Source organism: Carassius carassius, chromosome 37 (genome assembly GCF_963082965.1).
Source record: "Carassius carassius chromosome 37, fCarCar2.1, whole genome shotgun sequence".
Classification (NCBI taxonomy): domain Eukaryota; kingdom Metazoa; phylum Chordata; class Actinopteri; order Cypriniformes; family Cyprinidae; genus Carassius; species Carassius carassius.
The window spans coordinates 16,238,712-16,256,280 of record NC_081791.1 but is presented as its reverse complement, the minus strand read 5'-3'; the positions used below and the strand labels follow the sequence as shown (position 1 = coordinate 16,256,280).

The 17,569-nt window shown below is 38.6% G+C and overlaps 1 protein-coding gene across 2 annotated transcripts in view; it reads right to left on the bottom strand.

Moving 5' to 3' along the window:
• The window catches only part of LOC132118172 (sterile alpha motif domain-containing protein 11-like), a 60,021-nt gene that overhangs the window by 27,195 nt on the left and 15,257 nt on the right, over nt 1-17,569 (bottom strand). For both annotated transcript variants that reach the window (XM_059527808.1, XM_059527807.1), the window contains exons 3-4: nt 16,721-16,893; nt 4,384-4,475 (exon numbers count right to left, since the gene is read on the bottom strand). In XM_059527808.1, coding sequence (XP_059383791.1) covers nt 4,384-4,475; nt 16,721-16,893 — 265 coding nt within the window. The remainder of the gene's footprint in view (nt 1-4,383; nt 4,476-16,720; nt 16,894-17,569) is intronic.

The following is a 17,569-nucleotide window of genomic DNA, read 5'->3' as shown; positions in this document are numbered from 1 at the left end:
AAAAATCCACAGCAGCAGCGAGAATACTGCACTCGCTCTGTCTCTCAGTGCGCTCAAGGGAGAGGCAGGGTTTCAGCAGCGCCTGTCTGCCTCAGGGTCAGAGATTTTTAGGCGGAAAGCCTTTAATACCAATTAAATGTTGCTTCTTAAAGCTGTGATGCTCAAATTTAACACCAAACAGGGAGGCTCGGAGCTGCCTCGTGCCTCAGCCATGTAACCCAACTCACAGAACGGCTTCTGTTGCCAGCGCTGTCACTAATTACTTTAAACTTCAGCCTGTGCGGCACAGAGCCAGGCCAAAACAAGGGCAGAACTTTAATAGAGGTGGGGGGAGAAAAGAGAAGGCTAGAAAGATGGAGAAATAGCAAAACGACTAAATGAGCAGAGAAGGAGGCTCTTGGTTTTCTCCTCCTCTTCCCTTAGCTCTATCCGTCTCTCCGGCTACTGACAAGTTGGACAGGCCACACTCCTTAATTCCCTTTTCTTATTCCCTTAATCTGTCATCTTTATCAGGCAGGGGAAGTGGCGGGCGTCGCGGCGGAGCCCCAACCTCCAATCAATCTCCACATTACAGCTGACAGAATGGTGCTAATAACTTATTGATCCCCCTGTTTGTGGGGCTCGGCCAGAACTGAAAGGATGGCATTGATTGGCCATGGCGGGGGGGGGGGGGGGGGGTTGTGGGGGGGGGGGGGGTGAGCAGCATGGCGCTTCCGCCAGCCCAGAGGATTCAGCACCGCCCCCCTCTATTCGCCGCTCCCCCACTGAGAGCCTTAGGGGAGAGACAGACAGAAAGAGGGAGAGAGAGAGACAGAAAATGAGGGAGGGCAACACACAGAGGAAAAAGAGAAAGATCAAAATCATGGGAAAAAGAATGAGAAAACAACAGAATGAGGCAAAAACCACCGCAATTGAGGGAGAACAGAAGACGAGGAGACATATGGTGGTTGAGGAAAATGCAAGAAGATGCAAGAAAGGCAGGCGTCTGTGAGAGAATCAACAGAGACAGAAAAAAGAAAAAAAACATGTATAATTTTGGTTGCGTTATATGACAACCAAATTGTTCACGGAGGTGATATCGCTATTGTTTATATCATATATTTGGGTGGTATTTATTATGCCAGATTGCTTTACTTTATGTACATAAAGTAGAAGAAAAAAATTAATTAGTTAACAAAAGTTTTTAGGCCATAGACTCCAGAAACTTGTTTTCCTTTTTTGAGTAACGTGATTTTCCGCAGCTGATGTTGAATTCATAAAGTTTTAAAAAACTAGTTTTCGTGTTTTGAATGAACTATTTTCAACTCGCGTTACATAATATGAAGCAGTTTTTTGCACTGATGTCAGTCTCGTTCATTCGTTATGAATAATCGTATCTTTTTTGGCTTGCATCCATCACATCTGTGAGATATTATAATATTATTATAATTTATAGTAACAGTTTTCTATTTTAATATATTTTATTATGCAATTTATTTCTACAGAGGCTGAATTTTCTGAATTTCAATTTTGAATCAGTGCTGAAAACAGTTGTGCTACTTAATATTTTTGTGAAAAAGTGATATATTGTTTTTCAGGATTCTTTGATTTAAAAAACAAACAGCATTTATTTAAAAGAGAAATCTTTGTACCTTTACTGTCATTTTGGATCAATTGAATGAGTGTTTGGCTGCCTAAAAGTAATAATTTCTTAATTTAAATAGTATAAAAAATTATAAATATCTTGTTTACACCAATTTTTTTGAATTAATTAATTTGTTAATTATTATTAATTAATCTGAGTTCGAATTTAATAAACTTTTGAAACAAAACTAATTCCATAAAATACTTAATAATTTTCATCATTAATGAGAAATGTTTCTTGAGCACCAAATCTGCATATTGGAATGATGAAGGATCATGTGACACTGAAGATTGAGGTCTTTTTATATATATCTATATATAATTAAATATTATATATTTATTTTCTGTCTATTCAAAGTGATTTACAGTGCATTTGGCTATGGCCCGCCCATTGATATAATGATGATCGTGCACAGGACAAGCAGACTTGTGTGGGGGGGAAACAAACATCACTGACAGGACACTTAAATGCTTCGTCTTGAGCGAGAATATTTAGATTATAACATACAAATTCAGGGAATCTATTCACTGGTCCAAATATACAGCAGTCTCACGCTGACGCTCCTGTCTGTCTTTAGGAAACCATGAGAGCAGCAGGGAGGGAGGGGAAAAAAAGCAAAAACACCTTATATGCCTATTAAGAGTCTCTGGTCTGACCGCAAAGCCACGTTTAGGAGTCTACACAGAGAGCCAGACAAGCTGCCGGCGCCCTGCCCTCCCCCCCATCCCTCACTGGGGCCAGCAGGCCGTCCGGCCGGACGGAGAGGGGGGGTGGTGAGGGAGCCGCCTCTCCTCCATCGCTGACTGGCTGCGGCTGACGCCTGGGTCAGCTCTCATGTCTGTCCCTCAGATTTAATTAACGGGCCTCTCCGGTGCAAAGCAACCCCAGCGCTGCAGTCGGCTTCCTCTTCCTCCGCCTGTCTCGCGACTCCACACTGCAGTCCACCCTCCCTTGATACCATACGACGCTCTGCTCATTCATTTGTTCTGCACTTTTCCAACCTTTTCTTCTCTCTCTCTCGCTCAACCACATACCCAGAGAAGAAGTCAGACTTGAAAGGAAGTAAAAGAGACTGTGTGACGGAACAAAAAAAGCTGTTGGAGTCTCACAGCTGAACATGGAAAAATGAACACTTGCGTCTGCTTTGATTCAAGCTTATATAAGCTCAACCTTTTACGTACTGCTACATCCACTATGCTGTTACTTGCTGCATCATGTGGCCAAATGCGAAACTTAATAAAAGTGCGAAAAACACACTTCCAAATGGTTCTGTTCAAGCCATTTGACCCCTAACCTGGCCCAGGGACGGAGGCTCTCTAATTTCACTGGCAGACAGAATTAGACGCGCTGCGTGATCGGATTGGACTTGTTTACAGACATGAGTCTAGCTGCTTACAGCACCGTTAAACCTCTTTTAAACGCTCAAACTGACAGATTTTGGTCATCAGCCATGCTGCAGGTGGCTTCCGCTCTTATTCCTTTGTGTCTTCTCCAATTAAGATTATGATTAATTGAGCATCTTCTATTCAAGTAATGGCAAATTTTACTGGTCTAGATTTTAAGTCAACCCTTAGATCTCAAGTCTAGTAGAAACCTAAAGCCAGGTAAAGGTGATTTGATCCACATTTGAAGCCATACGATCTGAGAGATATTGAGGACTGGGACAGTCGCTTAAGACTTTGTTATGCTAGACTGATGCTAATGTAATAGGATTTAGACACATATTCACATATGGCCATTTTACCAGAAACCCATAGGATCCTCCACTTTACTTGGTTGTGCGGTATTTATGTACCACAACATAAAAAGCTCAAATTAATTTGAACTAAAAATAACAAACTTTTTTGTAGTGCTAATGATAAAATTACTAAATTGTGAAATCTAAGGATGTCTAACTTTTAAGCAATTAGTGATATTAATAGTCATTTGTAGACTTGAAAAAAAGAATAATAATAAAAAACCAAGACATTAAACCACACAGGTCAAAATAACTCAACCTGTGGCTGATATTTAAAGTATTATTTAAATTAAATAAAATTAATACAAATAAAAGTATAAACTATTAAAAATAAAATAAAAATATCTTATATTTTAAAAAACAGTAATAAATGTTACAAATATTTACATTCAACATAAATCTTCAAACAGCATTAAAGCCTAAGTGTAAAACCAGACAGGTCAAAATTACTTAACCAACTTTGGGTGACCATGTGATTCAGCGAACCAATGAGATTAAAACACATTATGTCCGGTAGTCCTTCTGTTTGGTCGGAGATTAATGACAAATAAAGCTATTTACTGAAAGTAGTTTTAACGGTGGTTTAAGTTGTGTGCTAAGAGAGACGAAGACAAGAGCATTAAGTAATGGAATGAATATGGCCACAATGGAGCGCGTAATGAGCTTACAGCCCTCAATCATACAAATTAAACCGAATTAAAATACTAGCATGCAGTCAGTGTAATTGTTCTGCATCAATCAAAGGATAAACCCTGTAAAAACAGAGTATGATGGCAATAAAATATTATAGACAGAGAAAGCCACAGAAGCAATTACAACGATAATTCAGTTTCACAGATTTGACAAGTTTGTATCATAATCATAAAAGTATTTTTGGCCACTTCACTCAGACCACTTCCTATGTGTTTTCTTTTGCTCTATAAGTATGTTTTCACTTTATATCCATAATCACATGGCCGAACATTCACCTCTGATTATATGTGAATGTGTCTCAGGTGTGCTGTCTCTAGGTGTGTCCTACCTGAGTGTGCGGAGCAGGGCTGGCCCTCGGGCATGCCGTGCTGTCGGGTGTGGTGCAGGTTGGAGATGATCGTTGAGAGGTCACTGTCACGACTGGAAAAAGGAAAGCAGAGGAAGAAGAAAGAAAAGGAGAGAGAGAGAAAGCAAGAAGAAGGGAGAGGGTAAATAATGTATCTCTAGGGATTCTTAATCACAAATTCATAACGCAAAGCAACTCACTAACAAACACACACACTCACACATTAAGCATACTAGGTTTTAAAAAAACAAAAAAAAGTTAAATATAAAAAAGTTCTGCCCAATTAAACTGAATTGATCAAACTTACCAATTGTACATGAGGAAAACGATGCATAAAGTGTACAAAAAGTAAACTCAAGGTAATTCCACCACAAACAACCTCAATTGAATCAAACACAGCTGACCTGGTGCACTCCAGTTTGGTCCCTTTAAGTTGAAACGCTCTCTGCCTTTGGCTCTTTTGCCTTGCTTCTGCATTCATTGTCTTTTGGATTTTAAGCGTATAATGAGCACTGACAAGATTCCTGCGTCAAGCAATTTTGAGATTCATCCTGTCTCATCTTCAACCTTAAGATGTTCTAATCAACACATTCAACTCATAAGCAGTTTATGAGCTTAAAACCAGGTGATAATGGTTTTTATGATCGCTCTGCTGAAATCGTTCGGGTCTCTGGAGGCGCACGAGGCGCTCGGGGGATGAGTGTAATCTCCAGAGATCTGCCATTTCATAAAGGAGACCGATAAGTGGTGAATAAAAGACGCTGGTTTATCATTCAACATGAGCATGCGGATTTAGAAATTAGAATGGATAATAAAATTTGTATGTAATTCCGGCGATATTTAAAGGTGCTGTATGCAGGATTGACACTGAGTGGTTGAACTAGGTATTGCAGTCCAAATTCAAAATATCAGAAAGGATTTTTTTCACCCGGCCCCTCCTCCTCAGACTTGACGCGCACGCAGGTTGCCAGATTGATGACACAAACAGGAACAAGTGCACTTGATGATGAATGAAATGAAATACGCTGTGTTTTCCGGCAACTGGCAACCCGGGGTGCCGAAATACAATTGGGTAAACTGGCAGAGGGTGTGTTTCACAAACCAAAACAACAACAGACATTCTGGCCGGAACACACATTTTCGAAGTAGAATAACTGACTGAAGCATTGTTTTTCAGATAAAAAAGTATGTTAACTTAGCATGTTTCTTAAACTTCTTCAAACACATTATGATATTTTTATGCTTTAATCAGAGTCAAAATCTTACATACAGCACCTTTAAGGAAGTACTTGTGCTCCGGTGTCATACGCAACCAGAAAACCAATTCTGTTAACTGTTTTGGACAGATGCAGAAACCAATGAATATTTAGCTTAAGAAAGACCAAGGCCCTATTAATATATACTTAAAATTATCTTACAGCAAGTTAAACTTTTAGTTTCAACTTGATATAATGTTTCAAACTGAATCGATAAGAAATATTACATGATTTGATTCAAACACCCCAGGTATCCACACATTTGTTTGGAATGATTTTATTGCATACATTTTTTCCATAGTAAAACTGACCCCACAAAGAATCAATATTATCTTGTCAATATTGTGTACTAATAATATTTGTTAAATGGAGTTTAATTAGGTCAAAGGAACCTATTAAAACAAATAAAATGGAAAACATGAGGTTAAATATATTTTTTATTTCATAAATATCTTTCATAATTATGTTTACATGTCACTCTTTAAATTTTTTTATTTTATTTTTATTTTTATTGTTGTTGTATTGTTGTATTTATTGTTGTATTGTATTATCTCATTTTAATAATTTTTCACACATGATTCATATACACATGAAACATGAAGAGAGAGAGTTAAAACTAGACCGACAAACTGATCCCAAGCCAGGACCGACATTCACACCGCACACTTGTCTTCCTCTTCCTGGTCGTCTCTTCAAGGCCAACTGAAGGGTTTACAGATTAGAACTGGACAAGGCCGTCCCCTCAACCTCCCTTCCTCCCTCCTTCTTCCTCTCATCTTCCCTCACTCATCCTTCATTAACCCTTGTAAGTCCTGCTTGGGCCATGTTGTCTCTATAGAGACCAATAGAAGTGTGTCATGGAAGTATTTTAATGCAATCTGATTACAGCTCTGATCGCATTATAACGCATAATAATTTCATATACCAGATTAACATTTAGCAAATATAAGATGCATATCTCACAGCTCCTGGTGGTCTACGGGGCGCACTAATATCAAGAGAGTTCCAAGGGACATTTTATGGGCTGTCACAGGACAGTCTCACAATCCACTGTGTTTCTGTGGTGGGCCTGTGGCCCTGCTGTTTGTGGCAGTAGAAATGCTAGTTTTACAGTCCGTACATTACAGGCTGAGCTTCAGTAATGTCAGCCTGCCACGCTTTCAGTTCAGCTACAAACAACACGCACAGGAATTTATTCTCCATGACCGAACTGGGCTGCAAATTCACTTGCCATTCCGAGAATCCTGAAGTCTGACAGAAATGCCATTGGTCGAATGTATGACACAAGATCAGATGCACGATACTTATATATATTACAGCATTCACTGAGCAAAAAAAATGCTGGATAAATTAGAATATTATCTTAAATGCAACTTAAGTTAATATTGTAATTGTGTTAAATGAGCATGAGCAATGTTAAATGCAAATTATTAGAAATTATGAAAAAAGTCATGCATAAATTATATAGAAAATTATAATTTTGTAAAATATTTTTCATGTTTAATTAAAAAAAATCATTATTTTACTTAAAAATACTTTAACATAATACATTTATAAATATTTAATAAACAAAATACATTGTTACTAACATAGACAATGAATACACACAATGCAGCGAACGCACAATCATTAACTACATTTACAAGAATAAAAAATTATTATCAGAAAACTCATATTTAATTTGAGGCTGGAAAACTCCCAGATAAAATAGAAAGATAAATGAGACTGAAATAAATCAATAAAAGAAACATTAATTCCAAAATATGCAAAGTGATTTGACAGAATATGCTACATCTATACAAGTTGCACCATACAAAAACACAAACACCCTAAACAGCTCAAACTCTAGTAGAAACCTCTTTTTTAACAGCATTTAGATTGAAATGTTATTCAGAATTTGACGTTTGTCTATTCTAATTTGACAACAGCGCTATAAAATATTAAAAACTTGCATGAAACTATGCTACTCCATGCAGCGCAAAAGTCCATTTAACCTTTATCTAGGAAACAACTCTGCCGTTCTCTATAGGTCATCCAAGTTCCTCCATCCATCCCCTTAACAGGGCATCAGTCCAAACAACAGCTCCATCTTCCAGTTCCCGCTCTGGCAGCTAAGGAAGGCTATTATCCTCGGACGGAGGCTCTGCAGTGAGCTAACTAAGCAAGGACATTGTTAGCAGGTTAATTAGCACACTTTTTCTGGGCTGTCCCGGTGAGGGCCGCTAATGAGGCCTCCCACGCCTGGCGGCCAAGGTCATAATCTGCGTCAGGGCTGGAGCTAAGACCCAGGTGCCTGAGTCAGCGATCCCACACAGGGGAGCACAGGGCGGACCTGACAACTCCGCTTAGGACATGAGCTGCAGCTTATCGCGCAGTGAAGACGATCAGTCTAATCTCCACCTAAACTGGTCAATACCTCTTACACCTCCCCGTCAACTGCAGACACTTTGCCCCAGATATGACCAACTGTAAGAGAACATGCACTGGGCATGACCAAAGAAAGCAACATGCAACAAATTGGGACCTGATGACTCTACAGTGACTAGTTAGAAAAGGCTTGAAAATAACAATATTTAATGCCATAAATAAAATGTAAAATTAAATCTCATGCACAAATAATTTGTATATTGTAATAATCTATAGTACATTTTACATTAACTATATATATCATATCTATTATATTATATTAAAAATGTGCAAGAAAAAACGGCTAGGGCTGGTCGGTAAATTGATATATACAGTCTAACAAAGGAATGTGTCAACCAAAAACATGCTCTACTGCCTGTGACACAATTTAAAGTATGTTTTGAAATAACAGTTACATTATGTAGTTTATGGTGGGCTCTTTTAATCATATGTTAAATAATAAATACTTTTATGTTCTAAAGAATTTAATTCATTAAATGGTCAAAACCAGGCATTACTATTCTACATGTTTATTTTTATGAATTTCTAGCAAATGTAATATTTTGTAATATAAAATATAAAAATAAATAGAATAATAGCATATTTGGAAGGTGCCAAAAAATGAATCAGAGACATTCAATGCAGCTTCAGAGTCAGTGCTTTACAACGGAATGAAAATCTGTGACACCGCAACGAACAGCAAATCATCTTTCCGATGCCAGAAAGATATGGGGTTTTGCATCAACTGTGTTGTTGCTGGTAGCAGACACATTTCCTCACCACAGCACTCACATGCAGAGCTGAAAGCACTTCCATCAGTTTTTTACGTACATCTCATATAGGAGCACTAGGCCTAGGGTTTGTGGTTGAATGCAGAGAAAACCAGCTGCGCACCTGCACAGAGCGCTGCTTGACTCTGATTCAAATGCTGCTAAAGGGATAAAGGTAGCTGTGTAAGGGATTTAAAGAAATAGTTCACCCCAAAAATGAAAATTATTCACCTTTAATCTTCCCCTCCAGTGAGCTCTGCTCAAGAACTGCCACAACTGAATCACTGATTCAATAAGTTGAACTGGATCAGTGAATGAATCATTCAAATGGATTTTGTGAACCGAACAAATTAACTCAACAGATGCATCTCCAAAGAATGATTTGTTCCCTAATCGGGGATACAGACTACAGATGTCTCTTAAATAGCAAGTCATATGGACTACTTGTTTTATATCGCTTTTGCATTCCTTTTTCCAGGCTTGATAACTCTAGTCCCCATTCATTCTCACTGCAATTGAAAATTAATAATAGTCATACAAGTTTGGAACATGATTGTGATTAAATAATGAAAATTTTTGAGTGAAAGCTTCCTTTAAGAAAATGTTTTGTGCTTATTTGCACATATGGCTGGGTTTTCAAATATGGCATCTAAATGAGAAGCATCCGTTAAAAGACAGGTATTTATGAACTGACATTGCATTTAAAGCAGCTCAGAAAGCCATTGGACAGACGTGGTGTTCCTCATGGCAGCAGGAACGTCAGGGAGGGAAATAGTGCCAGCACAAGTGCCCCTGCGGTGACACGGGAGACGAGAGCTGGCGCCAGATATAGAGGTCACACTGAGAGCTGGCAGACTGGGCATCCTAACGCCAGGGCTTACACCATTACTGAACACAGTGCTGATAGTCTCACCCTGATACACACACAAAGCAGTGCCAAGCAGAAAGTGGGAAGGCATGTGGAGAGGATGCCTCCTTTTTACAGAAAGTGACAGACGTTTTGCACTATGAACTGGCACTGGAAAACAAGACCAAAATTAAGAAACAAATTGGGTACAAAAATGGTACAAAACTGAGAACTTCACCATTACTTTTATTAAACAATCATTCTGAACACAGACTGCATGTCCACTTAAATAATGTCCAGTTAAAACAGTAAAAACAAAATGTAACGCTACAGTAGCAAAAAAAAATCAAAACTTTGAGAAAAAAAAAACAATGTTTCTTTTTTTTTTCTCTCTGTTGTTATTCCGCTCACATTCAGACCGAGCAGCCAGGCCTCAGCTAGCGAGGAGAGCAATAAATAAATATCGAAATAGATACATAAATAAATGAGAGCGCAGTGCGTTCTCCTGAGCTTTCTTGTTGTTCCTGCCTTATAAAAGCTGATGGGAGGTCGATAAGCACGCGGGAACCCAGAAAAGTAGAAGTGAAACAAAATATTATTTTGCCACATTGAACGTTGCAGTGTTGGATAATTAGAAAAGGCGAACAGCGGAAAAAGCCTGAGAGTTGTGATATGTGGTACAATGCCTGTTTAAAGACAGCTGCTCTCTGTAGATGTGACATTAATGACATTGATTAACTCATTTGGTTGAAGCAAAACCAATCAAAGGAGATGCTAACAGGAAAACAACACCTGATTAAAACATCTCCACTGTTTTACATATTTATGTTGGCTTGACACGCAAGGGAAGCGCATTGAGTTGATGCGTGTTCAATACGATACATTTAGTTTCTTAGTAAATGCTTATACCAGAGTTATTTACAGCACAATGCAGACTGCTTTTACATCAAACAAGTGGTCTATGATTACATAAATTATTGAAAAACAAACAAGTAAATAAAAAATAGCATCGCCATAGTAAAACGCTTTAAAAAATTTGTTAAAGTACGCATTAAAAAAGACGCATTTACTTATGAATGTTTTTTTTTTTTTGGATTTGGCCTTAATTCCAGCCCTATGAATTTTGAAAGTGTGAGTATACATTAGCAAAACTGTTATATAGCAATCGTAGCAGGATGCATTTGTACGACACAAGTATTCCTGAAAATAGTAAACTGTAGAATGGTTAGCCTACAGCCGTTCCTTTGGAAGAGCCCTGGACATTCTAAAAGTTCCAGAACTGGAACCCAACCACTAATTACTGCCTTAAGAGAAGGTTCTTTCCAGGAATCCTACAGCATCACATCCCCTTCCCAGCAGTGTGTCGTGCAACACTCCAGAACTGCACAGGGAAAGGTTTTAACAAAACAAAAACGAACGAATGGCACACATGGTCACATGATTTAAAGTAAACTTGAGTACTCATTTCCTCCGGTGGACCACACAAATGATTGAATATGGACAATTCTATTAAATCTGTGTGACCGTACCAAAACCGTTCAAACAAAAGAACCCCTTAAATAAAAAAAGTTGGTGTTTCCTTAACCTAAACCATTTCATCCAAGAGGCATTTCATCATCAGCTGAATGTCTCTGAAAGTGCAAAAAACATTTTAAGGAAAAATTGAACCATCTATTAATCTATGGGTCTATTATTTGTCTGTTGTTTTTCAGAAAGAAATTTCCAAAAATACCCAGTGTCAAAGCACTCAACGATATTACATTAATAAAAAAAAAGTTAAAGTGTCAGATGAAAATGCCCTTGACTGTACATACCAGCATTTTAAGAGCCTGGCCAGTCACAGTGTGCTAAAGACGCTGGTTTGGGTTGGCTTCAGTCCTGAGGTTTGGACCAGCTGATTTCCACTTCTGGCTAGCTGAGTGCTTACATTCAGGTCCAGACAGCCACCAGGGAAGAGGACGGCACGCCTTGCTGGACAAACGCTTTTAAAGCTAAACACAGACAGGTCAGGCCCTTCTATGAAGAGGCCGCAGAAACCCGGGGGAAGACAGAAAGTATTTCTATCCAGACAGGTGCAACAGTTGTCTGATTTATTTCGTTTCCCTGTCCCTCGTGCTCAAGGGGAGGGTCCACCATTCTGGAATCAACCTGCCTCCTCCTCCCCTACTTCATCTAATCCACTTATGTTTCTGCACTTAGTTTTTTTCCATAGGTTGTAAATAAGAAAAATCATCAAAAATCGTGAGAGTATCCTAAGTAAATCAACAGTTAAATGCCAGTAAGATTAACACAAGAGACAAAATTTACTTTATCATTACCTTAGCATTAATATAATAGACACTATGGGATGGGCCATCTTTTTTGGAGGCTTTTCTTAGCAGGTTGTCCTCTGAGTAAGTATACTATCTTATATAATCCATGATGGTTACTCAGTAATGACCCAGACAAGCAGTCAGCACTTCTCAAAGCCCTGGTGTTGACACACCTGACTGTGCACAGGTAGGCTTCAGGAAATGATTGGCATGACCTTGAAGACTAATACTATGACAAATATCTCATACTTGCAAATTGTATTGCTAAAGCAGAATGCGAAAGTGAACATTTTCAGATAGGAGGCCAGTCGACGGTATGCCATTGTCTTTATCAGCCGATTATATTTACATTTCAAAGATAACTAACTTGTTATTCTGTTATTCAGTATGGTATTTAGACTCATTCAAGTGCATCGTGACCCAAAGACCCTCAACCTCCACATATAAAATCACTAAGAAAAAAGGAATATAAAAGACCATGTTACGCTTCACCCTAAGCGCAGCTTGTTTTCTTAAAAAGAAAGGTCTGTATGCTTGCAGGATACAGGAGGACTGAGGACTAATCACCTATAAACCTGCTGGCCATTAACATTAATCTGGTTAAAAGATATAGGGAGTCTTCTTTAAGTTGTCAAAGTGTACCGGCTTTTCTCACGGCAGTGGCTGGAAATCCTCTGAAAACTAAACGTGCACGATTGCACAAACATATATCATCGGGCGGTGTCTAAAACTGCACTCATTTTGTTTGGGCAGAATGGTTAAAGTACGCTGGGGTCCAAAAGTCTGAGTCCGCATAGAAAATCTGGGATTCAAAATCTTATTTAAACCTGGAAATAGACCAAATTTTAGGAGAGATCATAACAAAAAATTAATAATAAATATATCAGATTCTTCCCTATTTAAGTACATTGTGACACTAAACATATTTTTACAAATGGTCAGAAATTCTTGCTTCCATTGAAGCAAAAGAAGCTCTTTGGATCATGCTGGAAAAGTTCTACTGTCACTGAAACAAAAGAAAAAACGAGTACAGAGACATTGTGAATTCATTTAAATGCAACTTTTTTATCAAAATGTTAAGCTGATAATATAATTAGCATTAAATTAGAAAAATGTTAAACAGAAGCGGTCTCAAGCTTTTGGGACACCTCTGTACACAGTACATATTAATGCAGATACATTTGGACTAAAGAAACGCTATGCACACTCTACCACAACATTAATATAAACTGCAATGATGAGGCGTAAATATGATCAAACGCAAAAAAGAATTCCCCATACTTCACCATCCATTGACTAAATCCAATTTGTTAAGACCCCTCCACAACTCACTTACCCAGTCCAGCTCAATGGAAATTGAATTTCATAGACTGAACATCCCATTATCTCTTTCGGTCAGATCCTCATCTCAGTAAAGTATGGGTGAGGTGAGCAGCCCCGGAACAGAGGAGAGACGTGGCTCCTCGCAGTCCGCCGCCTTTAACAGGGTAAAAACCCTAGATATTAGTCATAAGTGTTCTTTAAATTCATTAGCATCTTCACGCGTGGGTATCTGAAGTGTTGGGGGGAGATCACTGTAATAAGTTTAGCTTGCCAGCTCTGGTTCCTGTGCCGTCCTTGGTGTCACAGGGTAAGTGGCTGCCAGCGGCTCGGGAGTTGAGTGAAGGAAGTGACCAAGAAAGTCTTGCAGATGAGGGCTTAGGTTTGTACCTGGGCATTCAGAGCTGATCCTCTCCAAGGTAAGAACTCAGAGCCCTTCTTTATTCCACAACATAATCATGTTCAAGTTGTGCTTGTGAACACATCTGGTAGCAAGCTAGCATCCTATGTGGCTAAACAAAATGGACTGATCCAGCTATGACCTGCCTATGCTGGATGAGGGCATGACCTCAGATGTACGTATAGGCTGCCTTGAGAATGATATCCCAACAGTGCTGTGTAATGACCCAAATTTAACGCTTAACACCAGTGGGCATAAACCCAAGCCTCTTATACTCAAATGACTCAACCATTGGAATTCATTCGCCATTTACTGCGGGGGAAAAAGTTTATAACTGCACAGCTACAACTATTATGGCACATCTTCACGGGAAAAGAGTTATTAAACAGAAAGGTAACTAAATAAGTCAAATTATCGCTATACGCAATGGCGGTTGCTCTAAGAAAGCCTGACAGGAGCTATGGCTAACCGAGACATTTTTAGCAAGAGCCAAGTGGCTAATGAGAAAAGAGAATATTGTGTTCTCTTACTCTTCTCATTAGAAGCACTGAAGCTTTCAGGAGATTTAACTATTCACAACAGCACATGCATACACAACTCAACACAAACTCTCACTGCAAACACCACTGAAACTACTGCTGACACTTCAATTCAAAAAACGTGAGTGAAAAATCACCTAAAGACCCTCGGAGGACAGAAAGCCTGCAGTCTCAAAGCAACAGCTAGCTTTGAAAGGCATGCTCTAGTGATTAAAGAATACTTCATAATAGATCAGAACCTCAAGGCCAGGCTTTTCAACAAGTTTTTTAGTAGAAGCGGAGATGGTCTGACAAAAATGTGGTACCCCAGACTCACCTGCCAGGGCTGACATCTGCTGGCTAGTTTTCACCTGTAATGCATTTAGGCAGAGCGAAAGGCTGGTGGAAAAACCGTTCGCTTCAGCCACTGCTCTTAGCTCACTGCTGCACCGACCACAGGCTCATAAGCTTCTTCAGGCTTGTGTGCCAGAGAGGAGGGAGGCCAAACACAGCTCATGAAGATTTAATGAACACTGAATTCCTTAATTTCCCTCGCAGTGATTGGAGACGGAGATGTGGAACTTGTAGCACATCGCAGGATGGGTTTTATATTTTTCATGGAAAAGCAAATATTAAGACTGTTCCAAATAATGGAAAACTTAATTACGCAGCCTCATTTAGACCAAATTTTAAGGCAGCACTGCATATATGCTTCACAGAGACCACAATCCAAGAATGCATTGTGTTGGCTTTAATCAAAAAATACCAATAAGTATCCATTAAAATGCTTAATGTAATTAAAAAAGTGATACTTTACCCAATATTTGTGTTTAGAGTGAATTGAGAAACTGCCTAAGTAGTTCACTAGGTTTTGAAAAGGTCTCTTCTATGTTTTTTAAAATGAATGTAATTTATGAATATTAAACAGTTATAGTTAGACAGTTACAGCATAAATGGCATGGATACTTTAAAGCACAAAACAAGTACTTTTATATCCCATGATACTCAACAATCACTACAACATTTTTATATGGTACTTTCAGAAACTAACCAATAATCCTACCATGGTCCCACAATAGTGCAAGTCCAAAAACTCAGACATTTATGGCTACCTATGGTACCTTTATTAATACCTAGTTAGTGATATAAAAAGTGATGCAAGGAAAAATATACAAGTTAATATACAGTTAAGGCCTGTTCACTACTATAACTAAAGATAGGTATATCGATAATAGGGATGGGATGGTATGAAAATTTAATATCACGATTATAGTGACTAAAATTATCACGATTATCAATATTATCACGGTTTTGTTGAAACGAGATGAAAGTGTTCAAAAATAGTTGATGCTCACACTGAAAACATTTCAGCAAGTTTTATATTTAATAATCAACAAACAACTAATAAAACAAGCAACTCTATGCACTTAATTTAAAGAAAGATTAAATTCTGTGGCATTTCCTTCCTTACAATGAAAAGTGTAGAAGCATAGAAAAGCATAGAAAAGTCACTGACTTTCGCCATTCCTTCTCGAAAAAACCCAAAAAAACATTGTGCGCTGCGCTTGCGTCAGACTGTTGCTGGCTGGACATGATTTAATAGCGAGTTATTAAAACCGCGATAATCAAACACGATTTTAATGATAATTCATTTTTAAACGATATTACTAACCTTCAGCACATTTTATCACGGTTATCAATAAAACCGGTTATCGTCCCATCCCTAATCGATAACTAAATAAGTGTCCACATGTGCTGTGGTTATATCGTCTGCTGCTTTAAACGCTCAAAGTTCTTCCATTGTGATTCCAATGCCATTGTTTCTCTGTCGTTATTATTATAGCTGTAATGTATACTTCCCCATTCTCATAGAATCAAAATGATTAGTTATCATTCTTGATTTGAATGGCCCTTTAGCCTATGATGACCAGGTACTTTCTAGCTTTCCACAGTCTTCAACAAGAGTTACACCCAAAATAGAGCTGTGTATGTGGTTAAGGCACATGCTAAAATAATAAAGGTGTTTCTTTTAAATTTAACACAGTGGAGGTAATCAGGTAATCAGGGAGTCACTCAAGCCGATCTGAGATCTATGACATCAAGAAAGTTAGCATGACTGCAAATACCTCATCAACAATATCACTTTTCATATGGTTCATGAGAAGACCTCATGTTTATTTCTGTGAATGTATCCTGTGGGCTCACTAGCATGGGTATTTTGTTGGCACATCCGGTGTGTCTGTAGTGTCTGCCAGAAAAGTAAATGAGCGTATTTGTGTGTGTTAAGAGGGTACGTGTTCGTAAAAATAAGGGGCTATGAGGGTAAAGACCTAAGGGTTGTTTAAAACTCTTTGGTGCCATACTGATGTCTGATATGTCTCCGGCAGATCATGGTTGATGTATCAATCCTGGGCACTGGGATTGGCACTCAACTTTTTGCCCACCCACACACTCGCACATTTACACAACATGCACTCAACAAATTCTCACCTCTTTCTCATGATAGTGTAATGCAGCTCTTCCTGTTTGATGTCTGCATGATCTCCACTGGCCCGCTCGCTGCCCTCACTGTCGTCACTGCTGAAAACGGAGGCCAGCTCCTTTTTGGGCACCCGTGTTGGCGCCAAGGGGATGGTGCGTTTCTCTGCCAGTCGCCCACGGTTCTGCAGGAGCACAGAGGGGACAGACAGACTGAGACTCTGGGAACAGCCTTCCCTGATTTTACTGGCTTGAGCTGCAGTACAGAGAAATGGCTAATGTTCCCGATCCGTCACACACTGGTTGAGGTTTCAATTCTCTTTAGGCTGATAAAACACATTTTGAATTGATTACAGTTTTTTTTTTCACATTTGCATTCATGTAATTTGATTCATGAAAGGGTAGTTTTCAGTACACACCTATACTTAAAGCAATGTGAATTCATAATTTACCCGAGCAGATACAATATACTCTGCAAAAGTTAACAGTGTAGTGTAAATAGGGTAAAAGTAAAAAAAAAGTGTAAAAAGTAACTATAATAATAATAATAAATAAATTTTTTATGCATTACTACCATTTAATCCCAAATCATAATATTCTAAATCAAGTAATCACAATTAAAGCTGCAGTCCATAAGTTTTGTCTCCATCTCTTTTTAAACACCTGCAATTGCCGCTGTTTGTAGAATTATCTTCCTTGCGTGGGTTGTGCGCCGGCGGCGCCCAGATGAATCTAATGTTTTGAGGAGTATGTATTGTCATCTGAACAATTAAGTAACAAGTCTGCCACATTTGTTCTGACCAACTGAGGAATAAAGCATTATAATTATTTCTGCTAGAATGGTGATTACCTCCAAAAAAT